The sequence below is a fragment of the Bos indicus x Bos taurus genome, chromosome 21 (genome assembly GCF_003369695.1).
Source record: "Bos indicus x Bos taurus breed Angus x Brahman F1 hybrid chromosome 21, Bos_hybrid_MaternalHap_v2.0, whole genome shotgun sequence".
NCBI lineage: Eukaryota > Metazoa > Chordata > Mammalia > Artiodactyla > Bovidae > Bos > Bos indicus x Bos taurus.
Window position 1 is genome coordinate 56,313,517 of NC_040096.1, and position 18,800 is coordinate 56,332,316.

Sequence of the window (18,800 nt, forward strand, 5' to 3'; positions counted from 1 at the left end):
ATCAAATTGCCAACATCTGCTGGATCATCAAAAAAGCAAGAGAGTTCCAGAAAAACATCTATTTCTGCTTTCTTGACTATGCCAAAGCCTTTGACTATGTGGATCACAATAAACTGTGGAAAATTCTGAAAGAGATGGGAATACCAGACCACCTGACCTGCCTCTTGAGAAATCTGTGTGCAGGTCAGGAAGCAACAGTTAGAACTGGACATGGAACAACAGACTGGTTCCAAATAGGAAAAGGAGTACGTCAAGGCTGTATATTGTCACCCTGCTTATTTAACCTATACGCAGAGTACATCATGAGAAATGCTGGGCTGGAAGAAGCACAAGCTGGAATCAAGATTGCCGGGAGAAATATCAATAACCTCAGATATGCAGATGACACCACCCTTATGGCAGAAAGTGAAGAGGAACTAAAAAGCCTCTTGATGAAGGTGAAAGAGGAGAGTGAAAAAGTTGGCTTAAAACTCAACATTCAGAAATGAAGATCATGGCATCTGGTCCCATCACTTCATGGGAAATAGATGGGGAAACAATGGAAACAGTGTCAGACTTTATTTTTTTGGGCTCCAAAATCACTGCAGATGGTGACTGCAGCCATGAAATTAAAAGACGCTTACTCCTTGGATGAAAAGTTATGACCAACCTAGATAGCATATTCAAAAGCAGAGACACTACTTTGCCAACAAAGGTCCGTCTAGTCAAGGCTTTGGTTTTTCCTGTGGTCATGTATGGATGTGAGAGTTGGACTGTGAAGAAAGCTGAGTGCCGAAGAATTGATGCTTTTGAACTGTGGTGTTGGAGAAGACTCTTGAGAGTCCCTTGGACTGCGAGGACATCCAACCAGTCCATTCTGAAGGAGATCAGCCCTGGGATTTCTCTAGAAGGAATGATGCTAAAGCTGAAACTCCAGTACTTTGGCCACCTCATGCAAAGAGTTGACTCATTGGAAAAGACTCTGATGCTGGGAGGGATTGGGGGCAGGAGGAGAAGGGGACGACAGAGGATGAGATGGCTGGATGGCATCACTGACTCGATGGATGTGAGTCTGAGTGAACTCCAGGCGTTGGTGATGGACAGGGAGGCCTGGCATGCTGTGATTCATGGGTTCGCAGAGTCGGACACGACTGAGCAACTGAACTGAACTGAACTGAATTAGAGGGTAGAGGAAAAATTTTTATCTCCTAAAATCATGCAGGTAGAGCTTGTTCCACTTTTTGTTCATTTAAACTAACCATTTTATGGAAACTTAAATATATACAGAGCAAATACAGCTTATACTATCCTGAAGAATAAGCAAAGCAGAATCATTATACAGACAGCATTGAATTTTGTGTTTTCATCAAACTGAATGATAATCAGAAACAAGACATCTATAAGGTATCAAGTGAAAGTGAAAGTCACTCAGTCATGTCCAACACTTAGTGACCCCATGGACGTCCATGGAATTCTCTCCAGGGGATTTTTCCAACCCAGGGGTCAAACCCAGGTCTCCTGCATTGCAAGTGGATTCTTTACCAGCTGAGCCACAAGGGAAGTCTAAGAATATTGGAGTAGGTAGCCTATCCTTTCTCCAGTGGATCTTCCCAACCCAGGAATCAAACCGGGGTCTCCCGCATGGCAGGTGGATTCTTTACCAACCTAGCTATCAGGGAAGGTATCAAACTATATTAATTATCATAAATAATTTCACTGCAGCCAATTTTTATCAACTTATACTGCCAAAGAAAACAAGAACTTGGAATAAGCTTTGGTCAGGTACATTTTCATTATTGTGGTGTCAGGAGCAATCCCCTCTGGGCTTTAAGGCCTACCTGGTTATGGAAGAGGTAGACTGCAGAACTTTGCTCTTGGTCAACAAGAAATGTTATCACAGTTGAAAGAATAGTTTTGGTTCCTTTTGGAACAGGGGGTAAGCAAGGTAACCATTCAAGAAATGGTTCTTTACTGTAAAAACAAGAGTTTGCCTACAAAAAGAGAAAGGAAAAGTAATGCCATTGTTGAACTCTAGAAGTCCTCATTAGCTTCTATAGGCAAATAAACCAATGGACCACTGTGTTGTTATCTTCTGGGGGCTGAGAGTCCAGAAAACATGGCCAAACATCCCTTTCTGGCATGAATTGTTAGATAATTGCTGCTGCTGCTAAGTTGCTTCAGTCGTGTCTGACTCTGTGTGACCCCATAGACAGCAGCCCACCAGGCTCCTCTGTCCCTGGGATTCTCCAGGCAAGAATATTGGAGTGGGTTGCCATTTCCTTCTCCAATGCAGAAAAGTGAAAGTGAAGTCTCTCAGTTGTGTCTGATTCTTAGCGACCCCATGGACTGTAGCCTACCAAGCTCCTCCGTCCATGGGATTCTCCAGGCAAGAATACTGGAGTGGGTTGCCATTTCCTTCTCCAGTTAAATCCAAGTAGAGGCACCACTGGGAGCAAAGAGTGGTTGTTAAGCCTTTCAGTCTGTAGAATTGCCATTCTTTAGATTAAAAAGAACCTATAAAATTATGCACAGCAAAATTTCTTACTTTTTAAAATATTGAATATCATACCTCACTTAGGGTCCTGTTTCTGTCAAAGGTGATAGTAACATAATCAACTATAAAATATAAAGGTACAGAAATTATAAGTAGCATCTATATTTTTAAATATATCATTAAGTATACTCAAATACAATTTTCTTACATTTTATAACAGGGCATGCCTATTGCCTTATATTTAAATTAATCCCCCCCCCCCCCAGTTTTAGGCTCTTAACTTATACAAAACAAATCTATCTTTATGCTTAATTCTATTTTTATTTCATTTTATCTAATCTATATGTGCTATCTATGTTGAGAAAAGTTTATTAAAATTTACCTTCAAAGTGTTCTCTGTTAGCAAAACATCTTTCATTATACCACAGTTTTCCTTTGATGTAGTCAACCTACATAAATAAACAAAAGTATCATTTAGGCAATACATAGACTTAAGATATAAGATAGAAAAACATCAGAAAATTTAAAAGTTAGTTCAGGAATGTGAGGCAAATAGAAAGAGAAAAACTGTATGCCAACAAATAAAAGGTCATAGAGGGCAGGAAACAAGAATATGATTTTTGAACAACACACAAAAGAGGAATACAAAATTTTGCTTGATTAGCATATGTTAATGAAGATGCTGCTGCTGCTAAGTCGCTTCAGTCATATCCGGCTCTGTGCGACCGCATAGATGGCAGCCCACCAGGCTCCCCCGTCCCTAGGATTCTCCAGGCAAGAACACTGGAGTGGGTTGCCATTTCCTTCTCCAATGCATGAAAGTGAAAAGTGAAAGTGAAGTCAGTCATGTCCGACTCTTCGTGATCCCATGGACTGCAGCCTAGCAGGCCTCTCCATCCATGGGATTTTCCAGGCAAGAGTACTGGAATGAGGTGCCATTGCCTTCTCTCTATGAATTGTCTATCTGAGGCTCCCAGGAGCTGTTGATCTTTCATTACAGTTAAAACAGGCCATATGCTTATCTTTTATTCTCCTTCAGCTGCAGCTAGGTTTAAGGAGTCTTCCCAGAAGCCTGACAGCAGCACAAAGCAATAAGAAAAAAATACAAGTTTTGAAAAATTGGTCATAAGAGAGAAACTTCCAAGAAGGTAAGATTATTCATGTTGGATATGAGTTATATGCAAGAATTTGAGATGGTTCTGTTATAGGTATCTATGAAAAAATGTTGCCTGCCTGCAGTAAACAAAGGATTTGCAGCCATCAAGCCACTACAACCATGACTGTGAGCCCCGAGGGAACTCAGGATGGAGACAGATGGGCTGTCTGCCTGCTGCCATGCTCTCAGTCACTGCAGCCAGCCCCCAAAGACACACCCTGAGGAGACTCAGGATGAGAAAGCACAGGGTACTGGTGCCAAAGAGCTGAGGTGCACATCAGAGGAATGATTTCAGGGAGCCCAGACGCTTGCATCTTCCCATACATAGAAAAGCACTAAATTCCTTGAGATATCTGGTTTTCTTTAAAGAAAACTTTTGATATTCCAACTACCTGGTCTTTGCTGCAAAAACTCCTTTTATATCCTGGTTCCCTTTCCCTCTTGGGAGCAGTCTCTCAGAGCTATCTGAGAGGCTGTGTCCTGGGCTTATGTCCTCAGTTTTGTCCACAGAATAAAATATAACTCTCAACTTTTAGATTATGTAATTTTTTCAGTTAACATAGGAAGACTCTGACTCTCAAATTATTGTTGAGACAAAAGGAAAACCTTCTTACATTTTTAAAGATCAATAATAAAATCTGCATAATCTGTACAATAAAAGCCTTTAAAATATTTTAGAATAGACTGTGGTGATGGTTGTACAATTGTGATTATACTAAAGGCCATTGAATTGTACACTATAAGTGGGTAAATATTATGCTATGTGAATTATATCTTAATAACACTTCTAAACAAATAAAGAAGCCTTTTAAAATGGAATAGACAATAATTTATTTGAATTTCAATCTAAGGCATTATATCAAATGAGCCTGTTCTCATATAAATCTTTAGTGCTTTAGAATATTGTGATTATCATGACTATATATGGGCAATTAATAAAGAACCTCTACTGGGTCCGGAGATTCCTTTTTTTTTCTCTCTTGCTCTTTACATTTCTTTTTTTTTTTTTCCTACCTGGAATAAAACTGATAATACTTCAGTGAATATCCCTGGGGATAATTTAATCTGAACAGGCTAACTTTATTCCAAGGATGAGCTCATGCCTCAGGCCTGATTTAGAGTCACAAAGAGGGGTCAGGAATGAACACACGATCCAAGTCAGGGTAATGAGTCGGCCCTGAGACTTGGAACTACCAGAAAAGAGAGGCTTTATTCCCGCGGGGATTGCTAAATTGCTTGCACGTAAACTTGGTGGCCGTTCTTACTGACAATTGGAACAAATGTACTGAGAGTGAAGTCAATGCAGAGGAAAGCAGATTCAAATGCTGAGAAGACAGAGTTCGACGGACATTTGTTAGGCACAAAATCCAGTCATGTCTGAAAGCCAGATTCTTCATTCCTTGAATTCCCTGCTCACATGAGCCAACAACTGCATCTCCTTTGCTAAAATCAGATTTAGTTGGTTTCTGTCATTTGCTTTCAAAAGGTTCTGACTATCTGTTTGGAGAGAAAATATAGTTTTTGTTTGTTTGGTTAAGTTTCTACTTTGATTCATGAACCAGGCCAAATTTTTATATAATGTTATTTAATCACTTCAACTCTAAGAGGTAGGTAATGCTATGAACATTTTAAAATGAAGAAATTGAGGCTAGAGAGGTATATGACTGTTCAAAGTTCCATGCTGCATGGCTACTAACTTCCTACAAGACTGGATTCCTGTCTGTCTTCATTTATTCACTCATGGATTCTGCCAACATTTATTTGAGATGACCTATGTGCAAGGCAGGGTGGTAACTTATTAGCTGCTGCTGCTGCTGCTAAAGCGCCTCAGTTGTGTCCGACTCTGTGCGACCCCATAGACGGCAGCCCACCAGGCTCCCCCGTCCTTGGGATTCTCCAGGCAAGAACACTGGAGTGGGTTGCCATTTCCTTCTCCAACTTACTAGCATACACCAGTAAATAAAGTAGTTCTTGACATGAAAGCTAAAATCTGCTGAGGCAAGTCAGAGGGCTCAACAGACAAAAAAGGGTGACAAACGACAGCCATTAATGGTGACAGCATTGAGGCTGTACAGGAAAGGGGGTGACAAACGACAGCCATTAGTGGTGACAGCATTGAGACTGTACAGGAAAGGGGGGGACAAACGACAGCCATTAGTGGTGACAGCATTGAGACTGTACAGGAAAGGGGGGGACAAACGACAGCCATTAGTGGTGACAGCATTGAGGCTGTACAGGAAAGGGGGTGACAAACGACAGCCATTAGTGGTGACAGCATTGAGGCTGTACAGGAAAGGGGGTGACAAACGACAGCCATTAGTGGTGACAGCATTGAGGCTGTACAGGAAAGGGGGTGACAAACGACAGCCATTAGTGGTGACAGCATTGAGGCTATACAGGAAAGGGGGTGACAAACGACAGCCATTAGTGGTGACAGCATTGAGGCTATACAGGAAAGGGGGTGACAAACGACAGCCATTAGTGGTGACAGCATTGAGACTGTACAGGAAAGGGGGTGACGAACGACAGCCATTAGTGGTGACAGCATTGAGACTGTACAGGAAAGGGGGGGACAAACGACAGCCATTAGTGGTGACAGCATTGAGACTGTACAGGAAAGGGGGGGACAAACGACAGCCATTAGTGGTGACAGCATTGAGGCTGTACAGGAAAGGGGGTGACAAACGACAGCCATTAGTGGTGACAGCATTGAGGCTGTACAGGAAAGGGGGTGACAAACGACAGCCATTAGTGGTGACAGCATTGAGACTGTACAGGAAAGGGGGGGACAAACGACAGCCATTAGTGGTGACAGCATTGAGACTGTACAGGAAAGGCACCCTTGGCAGTCACAGAGGGGCTATTGAAGAAGCGGTAGGAACTCTGAGTCATGGGTCCCTAACCTCCAGGATCTAACGTTTGATGATGTGTGGTGGAGTTGATGTAATAATAGTAGAAATAAACTGCACAATAAATGTAATATGCTTGAATCATTCCAAAACCATCCTCCCTCACTCCGGTCTGTGGGAAAATTGTCTCCATGAAACTGCTCCCTGGTGCCAAAAAGGTTGGGGATCCTTGTTCGAAGTGAAATGAAAGGGAGGGGGAGGGAATGCACCCTAAGGAGATGAAACATCTTGTCCAACTGATTCAAAGTGTAAGAAATGATGGCTCATTTCAAGGTGTGTTTGCTGTGCCTGGAAAGGGCTGCTTGGGGTGAGGAGCAGGCACCACAAGGCTGAGGAAGGCACGAGAGGCTCTGACCATGAAGGACTCTGTATGTCTCTCAAGAGCTTGGATTTTATCCTTAAAGAAGTGACCCCAGATGCCTGCTAGTTCCACTAACCAGATTTTGGCAGAGAGATTTTGCCTCATGTCAAGTTCCCAATTGAGGGCCTTTGCACCACTGTCTGGACATATTTTGGTAAAATCATTTCTTCAAATCATTTGAATTTCTGCTTCAATTTCACCTCCTTGGAGAGGCTTACTAAAATCACCTGGCTTAAAATACAGTATTATCTTCTCTTCACTCTCTGTTTCTCTTTCCTGCTTTAATTTGAATAAGCCCTTTTTACTCTTCACAGTCTGCATATGTTTGTGTACTTGTTCATGGTCTAGCTGCTTCAGGAGAATGGAAAGCTACAGGAGAGTCAGGACTTTATCTTGTATGTCTTTGTCTAAACAAGCCTGGCTCAACAAACTTCTGTTGAATGGATGAATAAGGGCATGAATAAACCGCCAAGTATTAACTCCTTCAAATTCCTGGCTGGATAGCCACACACATCCCATTCTTACTGTCCTTTCTTCAATCATTATAGAAGAGGCCTTTCCTAAAGGTAAATCCCTATACCTTTAAGAATAAGTTCACTTTCCCCTGCATTTTGCCCTGCCACATGACCTCACTATCTTCAGAACACTTGTAATTCTCCTCTCTCTCATCATTATCAGAAGTTCCTGAGTTTTTGCTGAAATATTTCAGCTCAAGAGGATTTATTTTAATATCCTTGTAAATAATAAAAACGTCTATGAAGGGCAACTTGTGCTTGTCTTTTAATATTGTACAAGCATTTACTCCTTGATGTGTCCATCCAAATTCCAAGAATGTATTGTACTGATAAAGCCGGATATGTACAAACTTGCTGGATACAAATTATTAATGGAAGCATTGTTTGTAATATAAAAGCAAAAGATTAGAAAAACTACTCAAATATCCACTCGTAGGAGACTGGTTAAGTAAACTCTGGTTAAGTTCACACGATGGAATATATGCAGCTATAAAAACACAGAAGGGTGGGCTCAGGTCTGGTGAAAAGCACAGATACGTTTCCTGCCTCCCTTAGAGTTCACATTTCTAGTTCCATCATTATTTCTGGCACCCCACTTCTTCAAGGGAATCTCTGGACGATAAACTCTCCTGAAGCCTCATCTGTGAAAATTTCTTTTCTTCACCCTCACTCTTGAGTGGTAAGAGTTTTTCTCAGTTTGGAATTTTGTCCTTGACAGTTCTCCTCCTTGCTCTTTGTAATGGAAACCAGTTTTGCCTGCCGGACCTTCCGAGTGCTCAGCTTGACGGTTCTTGGAATCAGTGAAGCAAGAAGTCAGTTCCTTTTGCTTCCTGAGAAGTAGCTGCCTCTTTGCTTCAGTCAGTGTGAGTGTGCATGCGTGTGCCCACATGCATCTGCGCCCACAGGCCTCTATGGGAGGGGACAGGGCAAAAGGCTACAAATACTCATAATTTTGTTGTGCTCATATGTTGATGCAATGAGGCAATGACTTAGTTGAATCTCAAAACCTGACCTCATAACAGAGAGAGAGAGAGAGAGAGAGATGGAACAAAATCACACCCCGAAAAGCCAGAATCAGAGCTTATATGGTCGCTTGTATCATATTAGAAAGAGTGCCCCTTTCTCTTGGTAGACACAGACTCACATGAGGGTCAGGAGCAGGCAGACTGAGGTGTCAAGTGTTAAGCCAGATTTCATCTCTCACTATCTTTTCTTTACTTTTTTGGTTTTTTTTTAAGATTTTTTTTGATGTGGACCATTTTTTTAAAAGTCTTCATTAAATCTGTCACAATACTGCTTCTGTTCTATGTTTTGTTTTTTTGGCCCTGAGGCATGTGGGATCTTAGCTCCCCAACCATGGGTTGAACCCATGTCCACTGAATTGGAAGGTGAAGTCTTAACCACAGGACTGCCGAACCACTGGACTGCCCATCTTTTCAACTGGGTGCTCTTGTGCAGAACACATTGAACAGCCACAGCAATCCTGGACAGAACGTATAAAGAAGGGGTAAGGGCTGCCTATAAAACAAAGAGTGGCATTTCCTCCTTTGAAACAGAACAAGAGATCATTGCTTAATGGCTAGTGGAAACACATTTTTAAGTTCAAACTGTAAATAATATTGTAGTGTCAGGTATCATCTATATTATGAATTCTTGTCTTGCACTTCATCTCTTAGGTCACCAAGGAAATGAATATCTTCTAACAAACCCTTGGAAATTGAAAACATCTTACCCTTTCAAAACCGCAAAAGTCTACCCGTGAAAGCTAGAAAGAAAGAAAAGAAGGAATTAAAATTTTTGCTTGCAATCAGAAGGCATGATAAAACATAGCAGTCTAAATTACACCACATGTGTTTTCTACATGTATGTATTTGAAACTTCCCATAAATTTGTATAGCAACAAAACTAGCCATTTCCAAATGATATATTCAACACTATAAGGCAAAGGAAAAAGTCATGCTATTATGCTTTTACATTTCAATTTTAAGATATATCACACGTAACTCAAGTATCCAATATTTCTACTTTATATCACATAAGATATTTAAGGTTAACTTCTAGTTACAGAGCAATTTACCTACCATTAAGACAGAGGATGATGGATAACGAAGATCTCCACTTATAAAAAGACCCAAAGAGGTGAGGATAACTAAAAAATGATTTGTTAAAACCATATCCACCACTGAGAGCTGTTTGTGCTCTAAAGGAAGAAATCATATAATGGGTTAAAAGATAAGGGAAAAGTGATGTTTTCAGCAAAGCAAAGACATTTCATAAATATTCATCAAATCTTGATGCAAAGGAAAATGTCAAAGATGAAGTCACTATTAGAGGAATTACCTTCTCCAACTTGGGAATAGATCATATCTGTCAGGTTATACCATTGGGTATCATCATAATCCCAAAATCCAGAAAAGCTGAGGCCTATGTAAACACCTACCATGAGAGAAAAGGGAAATTAAGGCAAAATAACTGCAAAGCGAGTAAGTGACTCCTAAGGTGCTAAGGTTTTAGGAAGGAGAGCCTGTATCTGCCCCACCTTCCAGCCTATGCTCCACCCTTGCCCCAACCCCCCAAAGTGAAGTTTGAGTGTCACTTCCCCAAGCATTGGAAAGATAAAGTAACTTGAGTCGTACCACAGGAGTTTAGCCAGCCATCAAATTATTAAGGATTTTGTTTTATTTTGAAGGAGATCAGAATATGTTATCCCTAAAATATGCCACTTTGGCATCAGGGTTTTGAGCTGGAGGCAGCTGAGAATCAAGAAATTCAGAAAGAGTTCTCTGCCTCCCTTTTCCTGCTAAAAAGCAGGGCATTTTCTAACCACTTCACCTGTATCAGGAAGTGAAAGTGAAAGTCACCCAGTCATTTCCTACTCTTGACCCCATGGAATACACAGTTCATGGAATTCTCCAAGCCAGAATACTGGAGTGGGTAGTATTCTTCTCCAGGGGATCTTCCCAACACAGGCATTGAATCCAGGTCTCCCACACTGCAGGTGGGTTCTTTACCAGCTGAGCCAAAAGGGAAGCCCAAGAATACTGGAGTGGGTAGCCTGTCCCTTCTCCAGTGGATCTTCCCAACCCAGGGATGAAACTGGGATCTCCTGCATTGCAGGCAGATTCTTTACCAACTGAGCTATGAGGGAAGTCCATAAAACCAGGAAGAGAAGAGAGCAATCTTCTCACCAGAGACAGGGAGATGATTCCAAAATGAGTCTGAATAAACAGACTTCACTAAAATAAGTCTTATCTTCCATGAGTCCACCCACAAATTTCCTCATCACTTCACAATTTCTTGTCCCTTGAGGTCTAGACTTCTTTCCTTTGTTAAGATGGTATATAAGCCTCCAAGTTTAACTAGTTCTCTGAGTTTCATTTCTCTTCTGGGAACTCCCACGATTATAAATATTAATAAAAAGTACACGCCTTTTCTCCTGCTAATGTTTTGGTTAGTTTGGAGGCCCCCAGTCATAACTTATGAGGATACAGGAAGAACTTTTCCTTTCTAATAATATCCTTCTAAGCAAAAATATGTCCCTATTTAAAGAATACAATTATAGTGAACAATACAAAAATTCCAGAGAAAAAGATTAAAATGCAAAATCCAAGAGGGAAGAAATTGTGTTTGATTTACTTTATTTTTTGAAAGTGATTTGCTTTATTGTGATTTTTAAAGTAGAATAAATTGTTAATAAGGGAATCTATTTGTGGCTCAGATGGTAAAGAATCTGCTTATAATGCAGGAAACCCCAGTTCAATCACTGGGTTGGGAAGATCTCCTGGAGGAGGGAATGGCTACCTACTCTAGTATTCTTTCCCTTAGAGGAAAGGGAAAGGCTACCCACTCCAGTATTCTGGCCTGGAGAATTCCATGGACTGTACAGCCCATGGGGTCGCAAAGAGTCAGACATAACTGAGCAACTAACACTTTACTTAATTCAAACTTTGAGAACTTATTAAAAAGAGACTGAACATGTTGCAAATACCAAAACCACTTTGTTCCTTGATCTTACCTTTCCTTGGCCATAGTAGGAATGTTTAGCGTCTTCTGTGTTTAAATGTGGAACATTAATATGAAGTCTAGTCAACATGCATATAACTATGTGGGTGGTAGAAGCAGCCTGAAGAGAGTTGATAATCTAATGCATATGCTTTGTTTCTAAAAGATGAATGCAGGATCACTCAGATTGTGAAGTGTGTGTTTTAACTCCTAGATCTTGTCTATGCAGGGAAAGATATAGAAGAAAATGCTATCATCATCCACTTTTTCCAGAAAGAGGAAAGCTAAAGACAAGCTTTGCTTTTCTAAGGCAAAAGCTAAGCAAATCACATGACCAGACTCTGGCAAAGTCTACAAATATTTAATAGAGAGGTAAGTAGTAAAATAAAAGCTTATTCTGGTTGATATTTTAGACTGAAATTACGTTACAGGCTATTCTCTGTGACAAACTGGCCATAATTGTATCTCAGGGTTACAAAAGCTGATGTAGACAGACCATTGCAATGATTTTGGATTTTATTCCAATGGGCAAAGGGAAGCCACTGGAATGTGTGAAGCCAGAAAGTAGTGTGATTTGTTTTACGCTTGATATCATTGTGGTGACTGTTTGGATGGTGGGTTGTACTAGGGTTAGAAACAGGGAGACCACTTAAGAGGCTGTGAATTAGTCTCATGGAAAACCATTGTTATCGTGGCCTAAGATTTTACCAGAGGAGAGAAGTGGTCATGCTGAGGATAGACACTGGATGTGGCCTCATCCTGGAATGTCATCAGAGTAAGAACAGTCAAGAGTCTATGCTAAATTTTACATTTGAGTAATTGGATATACCTTAGGATGAAAAGTACTAGAGAGGAACAGATTTAAAAGGGAGATAAATCAAGAGTTTTGGCTTAGCTTTGTAATATCAGAGATGCTCATTAGATACCAACAGGAAGTGTGAAACAGACAATTAAGTGTGGGAGTTTGGTCTCAAGGAAGTGGTCAGCACCAGATATACAAATTCAGGGATCATCAGCCTGAAGGTGGCATTATTACCAAAGGACTAGATTACATTTCTCGGAGAGGATCTGGTAGAGTTGAAGACAAAGCCTTATTTCATTGACATGTTAGGGGTCACAACAAATAAGCTAGTTTAGAAAACTAAGGATTGACCAATGAGGTAAGATAGATGTAACTATAGGTGGTGTAAGAAAGCCAAAAGAATAAAGTGTTCTGTTGAGAAGTAAAGTAGTTAACTGTGTCAAATTCTGCTGGGAGGGAGAGTAGAATGAGGATAAAGAATTGACTGTTGGAATTGGCAACATGGAGATCATGGGTGACCTTAGAATGAATTGTTTCAGAACAATGGTAGGAAAAATCTGATTTACAGGGGAATGAAGATAAAATAGGAAGATGGAAAATGTAATGCCATCTACAATAAATTCTTCCAATCATTTTGTTTGAAGGGGAACAGGGGGATGAGGGATGGTGATAAAGTGAGATAAATGAAGATTTTGGCTAAGATGGAGGATAATAGGGTATGTTTGTATACTAATGCATCTAATCCACTGAGGAGGGACAGAGTGATGATGTATGAGAGAAAGGTGAGAACTGCAGGACAGACACAGGAACAAGGTTCTCCAGGTGATTGGAGAGAATGGGATACAGGACACAAGGGGTGATGGGCAGCCTTAGGCACAGCAGAGACATTTCTCATGATGCAACAGGCAAGAAGGCAAAGTGCGCAAGTATTAAGGCAGGTAAGGTGGCAGGTGAGTGCAGAAGCGATGATTCTTGATCTTCTACATCAAGTATTAAAGGCACAGCTGAGAGCAGAGAGGGAAAGGAGGTGAGGCACAGCATTTGAGGAGTGGGAAGAGGTGTGACCAGGTCACTCTGCAGAATGGGACAATAAACATCCCAAGGAAGAGAGGTGGGATTTCTGGGTCGTTCTGAGTACTCACTTGAGACTTGAAATCATGAATTTACGGTGAGACCAGCTGATGGAATTTTAAAGAGAGTCTGGTGTGCAACTTTTATCTAGTAATATTCTGCTCTGCCAATGGAGTAGAGGTGGTTTTAATGACAGTTGGGATTATGCAGGCAAGGAAGAAAGAGAATGGCAAAGAAGTCACAGAAGTGTTTACAAAGAGAGACAATTAAAATTATGGTGAAAAAGTAAGGATGTTGAGTAGTAAAAAAAAGTGGTGGGGAAAACATATTGATGTCTCCAAGAAATCCAAGAAATGTCAGACTGTGAATACTAGGGTAGGCTGAAAGTACAGAAAGCAGTGCACAGAGCATGAGATGATTGTACTGGAGATTTTGGAGGCAATAACAATATCAGAGACAACAAGGTCAAGAAAATGACAACAGATGTAAGATGGGGGAAAGATCACTGGGGAAGAACAGGCCTTGAAAGCATTGGTCCATATGGGTGGTGAAATCACCAAAAATAGTAACAAAAATAAAGTGGAGAGAAAGGTAGGGGTCCAGATGCTAAACTCATAAATGAAAGTGAGTGATGGGAAGGTTGTCATACACTGGCAGCCAAGAATAGTTAGAGGGAGTAAAGTCTGAATTCAAAGGGATTGAACATTTTCAAAGAGAAGACAGGAGTTAATTATTAAGAAGTAGCCCTTAAGGAATGAGGACAATGACCCCTGAGACCCAAACATGTGCCATGCAAGACAGCTTCAGGGAAAAGAATAATAACTGGGATTGGCCAGATTACTCTTTACAGCAACTGAGGGGACCCTTCAGAGAAAAGAGTAGTAGTATGGGGGAATTTACTGATAACAGACCACATATTCCAATGAATGGATTTGGGAGAATAGAGATGGACAGACGTTTCAGTTCAGTTCAGTTCAGTTGCTCAGTTGTGTCCAACTCTTTGCGACCCCATGAAGTGCAGCACACCAGGTCTCCCTGTCCATTGCCAGCTCCTGGAGTTTACTCAAACTCATGTCCATTGAGTTGGTGATGCCATCCAACCATCTCATCCTCTCAACCATCTTATCCTCCTGCCTTCAATCTTTCCCAGCATCAGGGACTTTTCTAATGAGTCAGTTCTTTGCATCAGGTAGCCAAAGTATTGAAGCTTCAGCTTTAGCATCAGTCCTTCCAATGAATATTCAGGTCTGATTTCCTTTAGGATGGACTGGTTGGATATCCTTACAGTCCAAGGGGCTCTCAAGAGTCTTCTCCAATACCACAGTTCAAAAGCATCAATTCTTCAGCACTCAGCTGTCTTTATAGTCCAACTCTCACATCCATACATGACTACTGAAAAAACCATACCTTTGACTAGACAGACCTTTGTTGGCAAAGTAATGTCTCTGCTTTTTAATATGCTGTCTAGGTTGATCATAACGTCTTTTTAATTTCATGGCTGCAGTCACCATCTGCAGTGATTTTGGAGCCCCCCAGAATAAAGTCTGTCACTGTTTCCATTGTTTCCCCATCTATTTGCCATGAAGTGATGGGACCAGATGCCACAATCTTAGTTTTCTGAATGTTGTTTGGGTGAAATTAAAGGAAATTCAGAATAGTATGTGGTATAAAGTAGCCAAAAGTGACCTGGAGGCTTGGGTTTCTATAGTGACATAAAATTGTGGTGAGAGGCATGATGGATGTATCAGGAGTGTCATAGAGGAAGAAGATGGGTAATGAGTCCAGACTGGAACATATGGACCATATGAGGCTCCTGGATTCCTGTTCTCATCATTGACTCCATTTGGGATGAAGCCTCATTGTTGTGGGGAGGGCAGATGAACCAAAGCCTCACAAAGGAATGGTCAGTGGCAGCCTGATACTATGGGAACTTATTTTCTGTTTCAGCACACCAGTGGCCAGCTGAGGGAAAAAGTGGGTTCATCTAAAAAAAGATTTCCAAAACTTTCTTTTCTCCAGATGTTGAAGTGATCGAGTGAGTGAGACCCTGAGGAACTGAAACTTGCCTTGTCTCCTATGATTCTCGGGGGTGTGGCAGGATGCAGAGACTGGCTCCTCTCCTGTGTCTCACAAAAGAATGGCAGGTTTGGACAGAGAAAAGAGGAGGGGGCCCTAGCCTTGCATCCATGGAACAAAGCTAGAAGAGGAGCTGAGTTTCCATCTGGTTGAGAGAGAGGAAAATGAGACACTGAACAAAATTAGTTCAGTTTCTCACTAAACTAATTCTGCACAAAGCAGCCTGGAGCTAGGATAATTAAAAGACTGCAAGTCATTGGAATGCAAAGAAATTTGGGGCAATGCTATCTGTATATCCCTATACCAGTGTATATTACTTGAATCTATTACTTTATCACGGTAGGGCAACCTATTGTGCTGTTTTATTCTTTAAAATCATGTTTGTTAGTCATTTTCCTTTAGTCTCCCACATGAATTTTGGTATTGGCTTATCAATTTCCATACACACAAAAATACAGCTGTAATTTTTCTTGGATTTGTATTGAATTGATTGATAAATTTTGAGAGAACTAATATTTTTACATAAAATCTTTTTTAGTCTCTTTTTATAGCCTTCGTTAAAATTTTATAATTTCTACACAAGCCTTGCAAGTCTTTTTTGGCTTATTTCTAGGTCCCTATGAGGTTTTATTACTTTCTGAATAGGGTTTTTAAATTTATAATCTTTAATCAGTCTTTAGTGGAGTGGTTTTTATGTACTGTTATGTTTGTCAATTCCATAGCATTCCCATACTTGTTCTGATAGTTTGTCTGTTGATTCTTTTGGATTTTTATATAGATACACATATAATCTATGGGTGATAAAATTTGTTTCCTATTTTTTTTTTCCTTTAGAAATATCAGATTTGGGGTCACTGAAGTCATCAATGACCTAAGAAAAACAATCTAGAATAAGACAGTAATTGAAATGTGTAGGATGCTATTAATTATAATAATAATAGAAAAACACATAACAAAATAATGTGACACCTCAGAACAACTTTACCTATTCACATGTGGCAGGAATAGAAGATAGATTAGAACTGCAATGAATTATCTCTGGGAAGAAAGAACATATAACGGAGGACAGAGTGTCAAGTGGGGCTTCCCTGGTGGCTCAGATGGTAAAGCATTGAGAGAGTCATTTCCTAGGCAGGTTGATAAGAAGTCTAGGGGTCCCCAAGGAGAGAGGGGTCTAGAATTCTCAAGGAGGAAGAAAGGACAAACTTTTTTTCCCCTCTACATTCCTTAGGATTATATAACAATAATGTATCCTGTCTGAGGACAGTCTCTGGATTAAACCTTCTGGCTAATCCTGTTATCTTAAAATGTAAATTATGGGAGTAGGTCTGTTGAGGTCTTTACAACCCCCAGACATTCTTTTGATTCATTGGAGAGTATATAACTCCACTGCCAACACTAGCAACTGCTAACTGCTGCTAACACTGCTAACACTGCCCTCTTCTGATGCCTATGTCAGAAGCTTTCTCTATCTCTTTTATACTTTAATAAAACTTTATTACACAAAAGCTCTGAGCAATCAAGCCTCCTTCATCTCTGGCCCCGGATTGAATTCTTCTCCTCTGGAGGCCAAGAATCCCGGCATCTTTTTGTGGTTCAGCAACAACCTTTCAGCATCTGCCTGCAATGAGGGAGACTCGGGTTCGATCCCTGGGTTGGGAAGATACCCTGGAGAAGGAAATGGCAACCCACTCCAGTACTCTTGCCTGGAAAATTCCATGGATGGAGGATCCTGGTAGGCTACAGTCCATGGGGTCACAAAGAGTCAGACACGACTGAGTGACTTCACTTTCTGATAAACCTTTTTATCCTCTGCTGTACAGAAGCAGTGGGTATTTCCAAACATAAATCACCACAGTATCAAGGAAATTTGGAGAGACATTAAAGTTAGTAGTAACATGGCAAAATGTCACAGAGAAAAAAGTTTACCGCACTAGCAAGCAGACAAGGGAAAGTGACAAAGTTCTTAGGTATTTTTAGGAAACATTTTCACTCCATTATGCCTGCACATTTAACTTGCACTTCCAATTAAACATAACTGTCATATAATATAAAATGCCATCTCCAATTCTGAATAAAGTCGCAAACTTACCATCAAATGTTGTGTTCATAACGAAGCCAAGTAATGCCACATCGTTGGCACAGGGACACTTTGTCGTTTTGAGATCTACCACATGTGGATATAATCGCTGGATTGTTCTTTTTTTCATCATAGTCCCAAGTTTCCAGTGAAGGATAGGTTCTGTGGAAATCAAGTTTTGGTGTTTAAATTACAGTAACGCTCTTGAAAATAGAACATTACTGCTTTCTTTTTTTCTGTCTTTTTTAAAAATTAAAAAAAATTAAATTGAAGTATAGCTGATTTATAATGTTGTGTTAATTACTGTTGTACTACAAAATGATTCTGCTATACATACATAGCAACATATATATGTGTGCATATACATATTCTCTTTTACATATTCTTTTCCATTATGGTTTATCACAAGGTACTGAGTGTAGTTCTCTGTACTATACAATAGGACCTTGTTGTTTATCCAGTCTATATGGATACCCATTCTATATGAATCAGAAGTTTGCATTTGTTAATCCCAAACTCCCAATCTCTCCTTCTACCCACTCCCCTTGGCAACCATCAGTCTATTCTCTATGTCCTTGAATCTGTTTCTGTTTCATAGATAGGTATTTGTGTCATACTTTAGATTCCACATATAAGTGATATCATATGGTATTTATCTTTCTGACTTACTTCACTTTGTATGATAATTTCTACATGCATGTTTCTGCATCCATGATCCTGCAAAGGGCATTATTTCATTTTTTATGGCTGAGTAATATTCCATTGTGCACAGGAGCAGTGGCTGCGCCAGCATAGGAGCAGCCTAGAAGAACTACCCCATGTCCAAGGTCAGGGGTGGTGGTTGAGAGGAGCTACCCCACATCCAAGGTCAGGGGCAGCGGCTGAGAGGAGATACCCCACGTCCAAGGTAAGGAGCAGTGGCTGCACTTTGCTGGAGCAGCTGTGAAGAGATAACCCACATCCAAGGTAAGAGAAACCCAAGTAAGATGGTAGGCGCTGACAGAGGGCGACAGAGGGCATCAAAGGGCACACAGACTGAAACCACAATCACAGACAACTAGCCAATCTGATCACATGGACAAGAGCCTTGTCTAACTCAATGAAACTAAGCCATGCCATGTGGGGCCACCCAAGATGGATGGGTCATGGTGGAGAGGTCTGACAGAATGTGGTCCACTAGAGAAGGGAATGGCAAACCACTTCAGTATTCTTGCCTTGAGAGTCCCATGAAAAGTATGAAAAGGCAAAAAGATAGGACACTGAAAGAGGAACTCCCCAGGTCAGTAGGTGCCCAATATGCTACTGGAGATCAGTAGAGAAATAAATCCAGAAAGAATGAAGGGATGGAGCCAAAG

The 18,800-nt window shown here is 40.7% G+C and overlaps 1 protein-coding gene across 1 annotated transcript in view; it reads right to left on the minus strand.

Annotated features, from left to right (window-relative positions):
- Nucleotides 1-18,800, minus strand: part of CATSPERB (cation channel sperm associated auxiliary subunit beta) — a 120,761-nt gene that overhangs the window by 64,689 nt on the left and 37,272 nt on the right. The window contains 7 exon segments of the mRNA XM_027521193.1: nt 1,806-1,970; nt 2,549-2,595; nt 2,856-2,922; nt 9,147-9,179; nt 9,496-9,614; nt 9,755-9,850; nt 17,458-17,607. Coding sequence (XP_027376994.1) covers nt 1,806-1,970; nt 2,549-2,595; nt 2,856-2,922; nt 9,147-9,179; nt 9,496-9,614; nt 9,755-9,850; nt 17,458-17,607 — 677 coding nt within the window.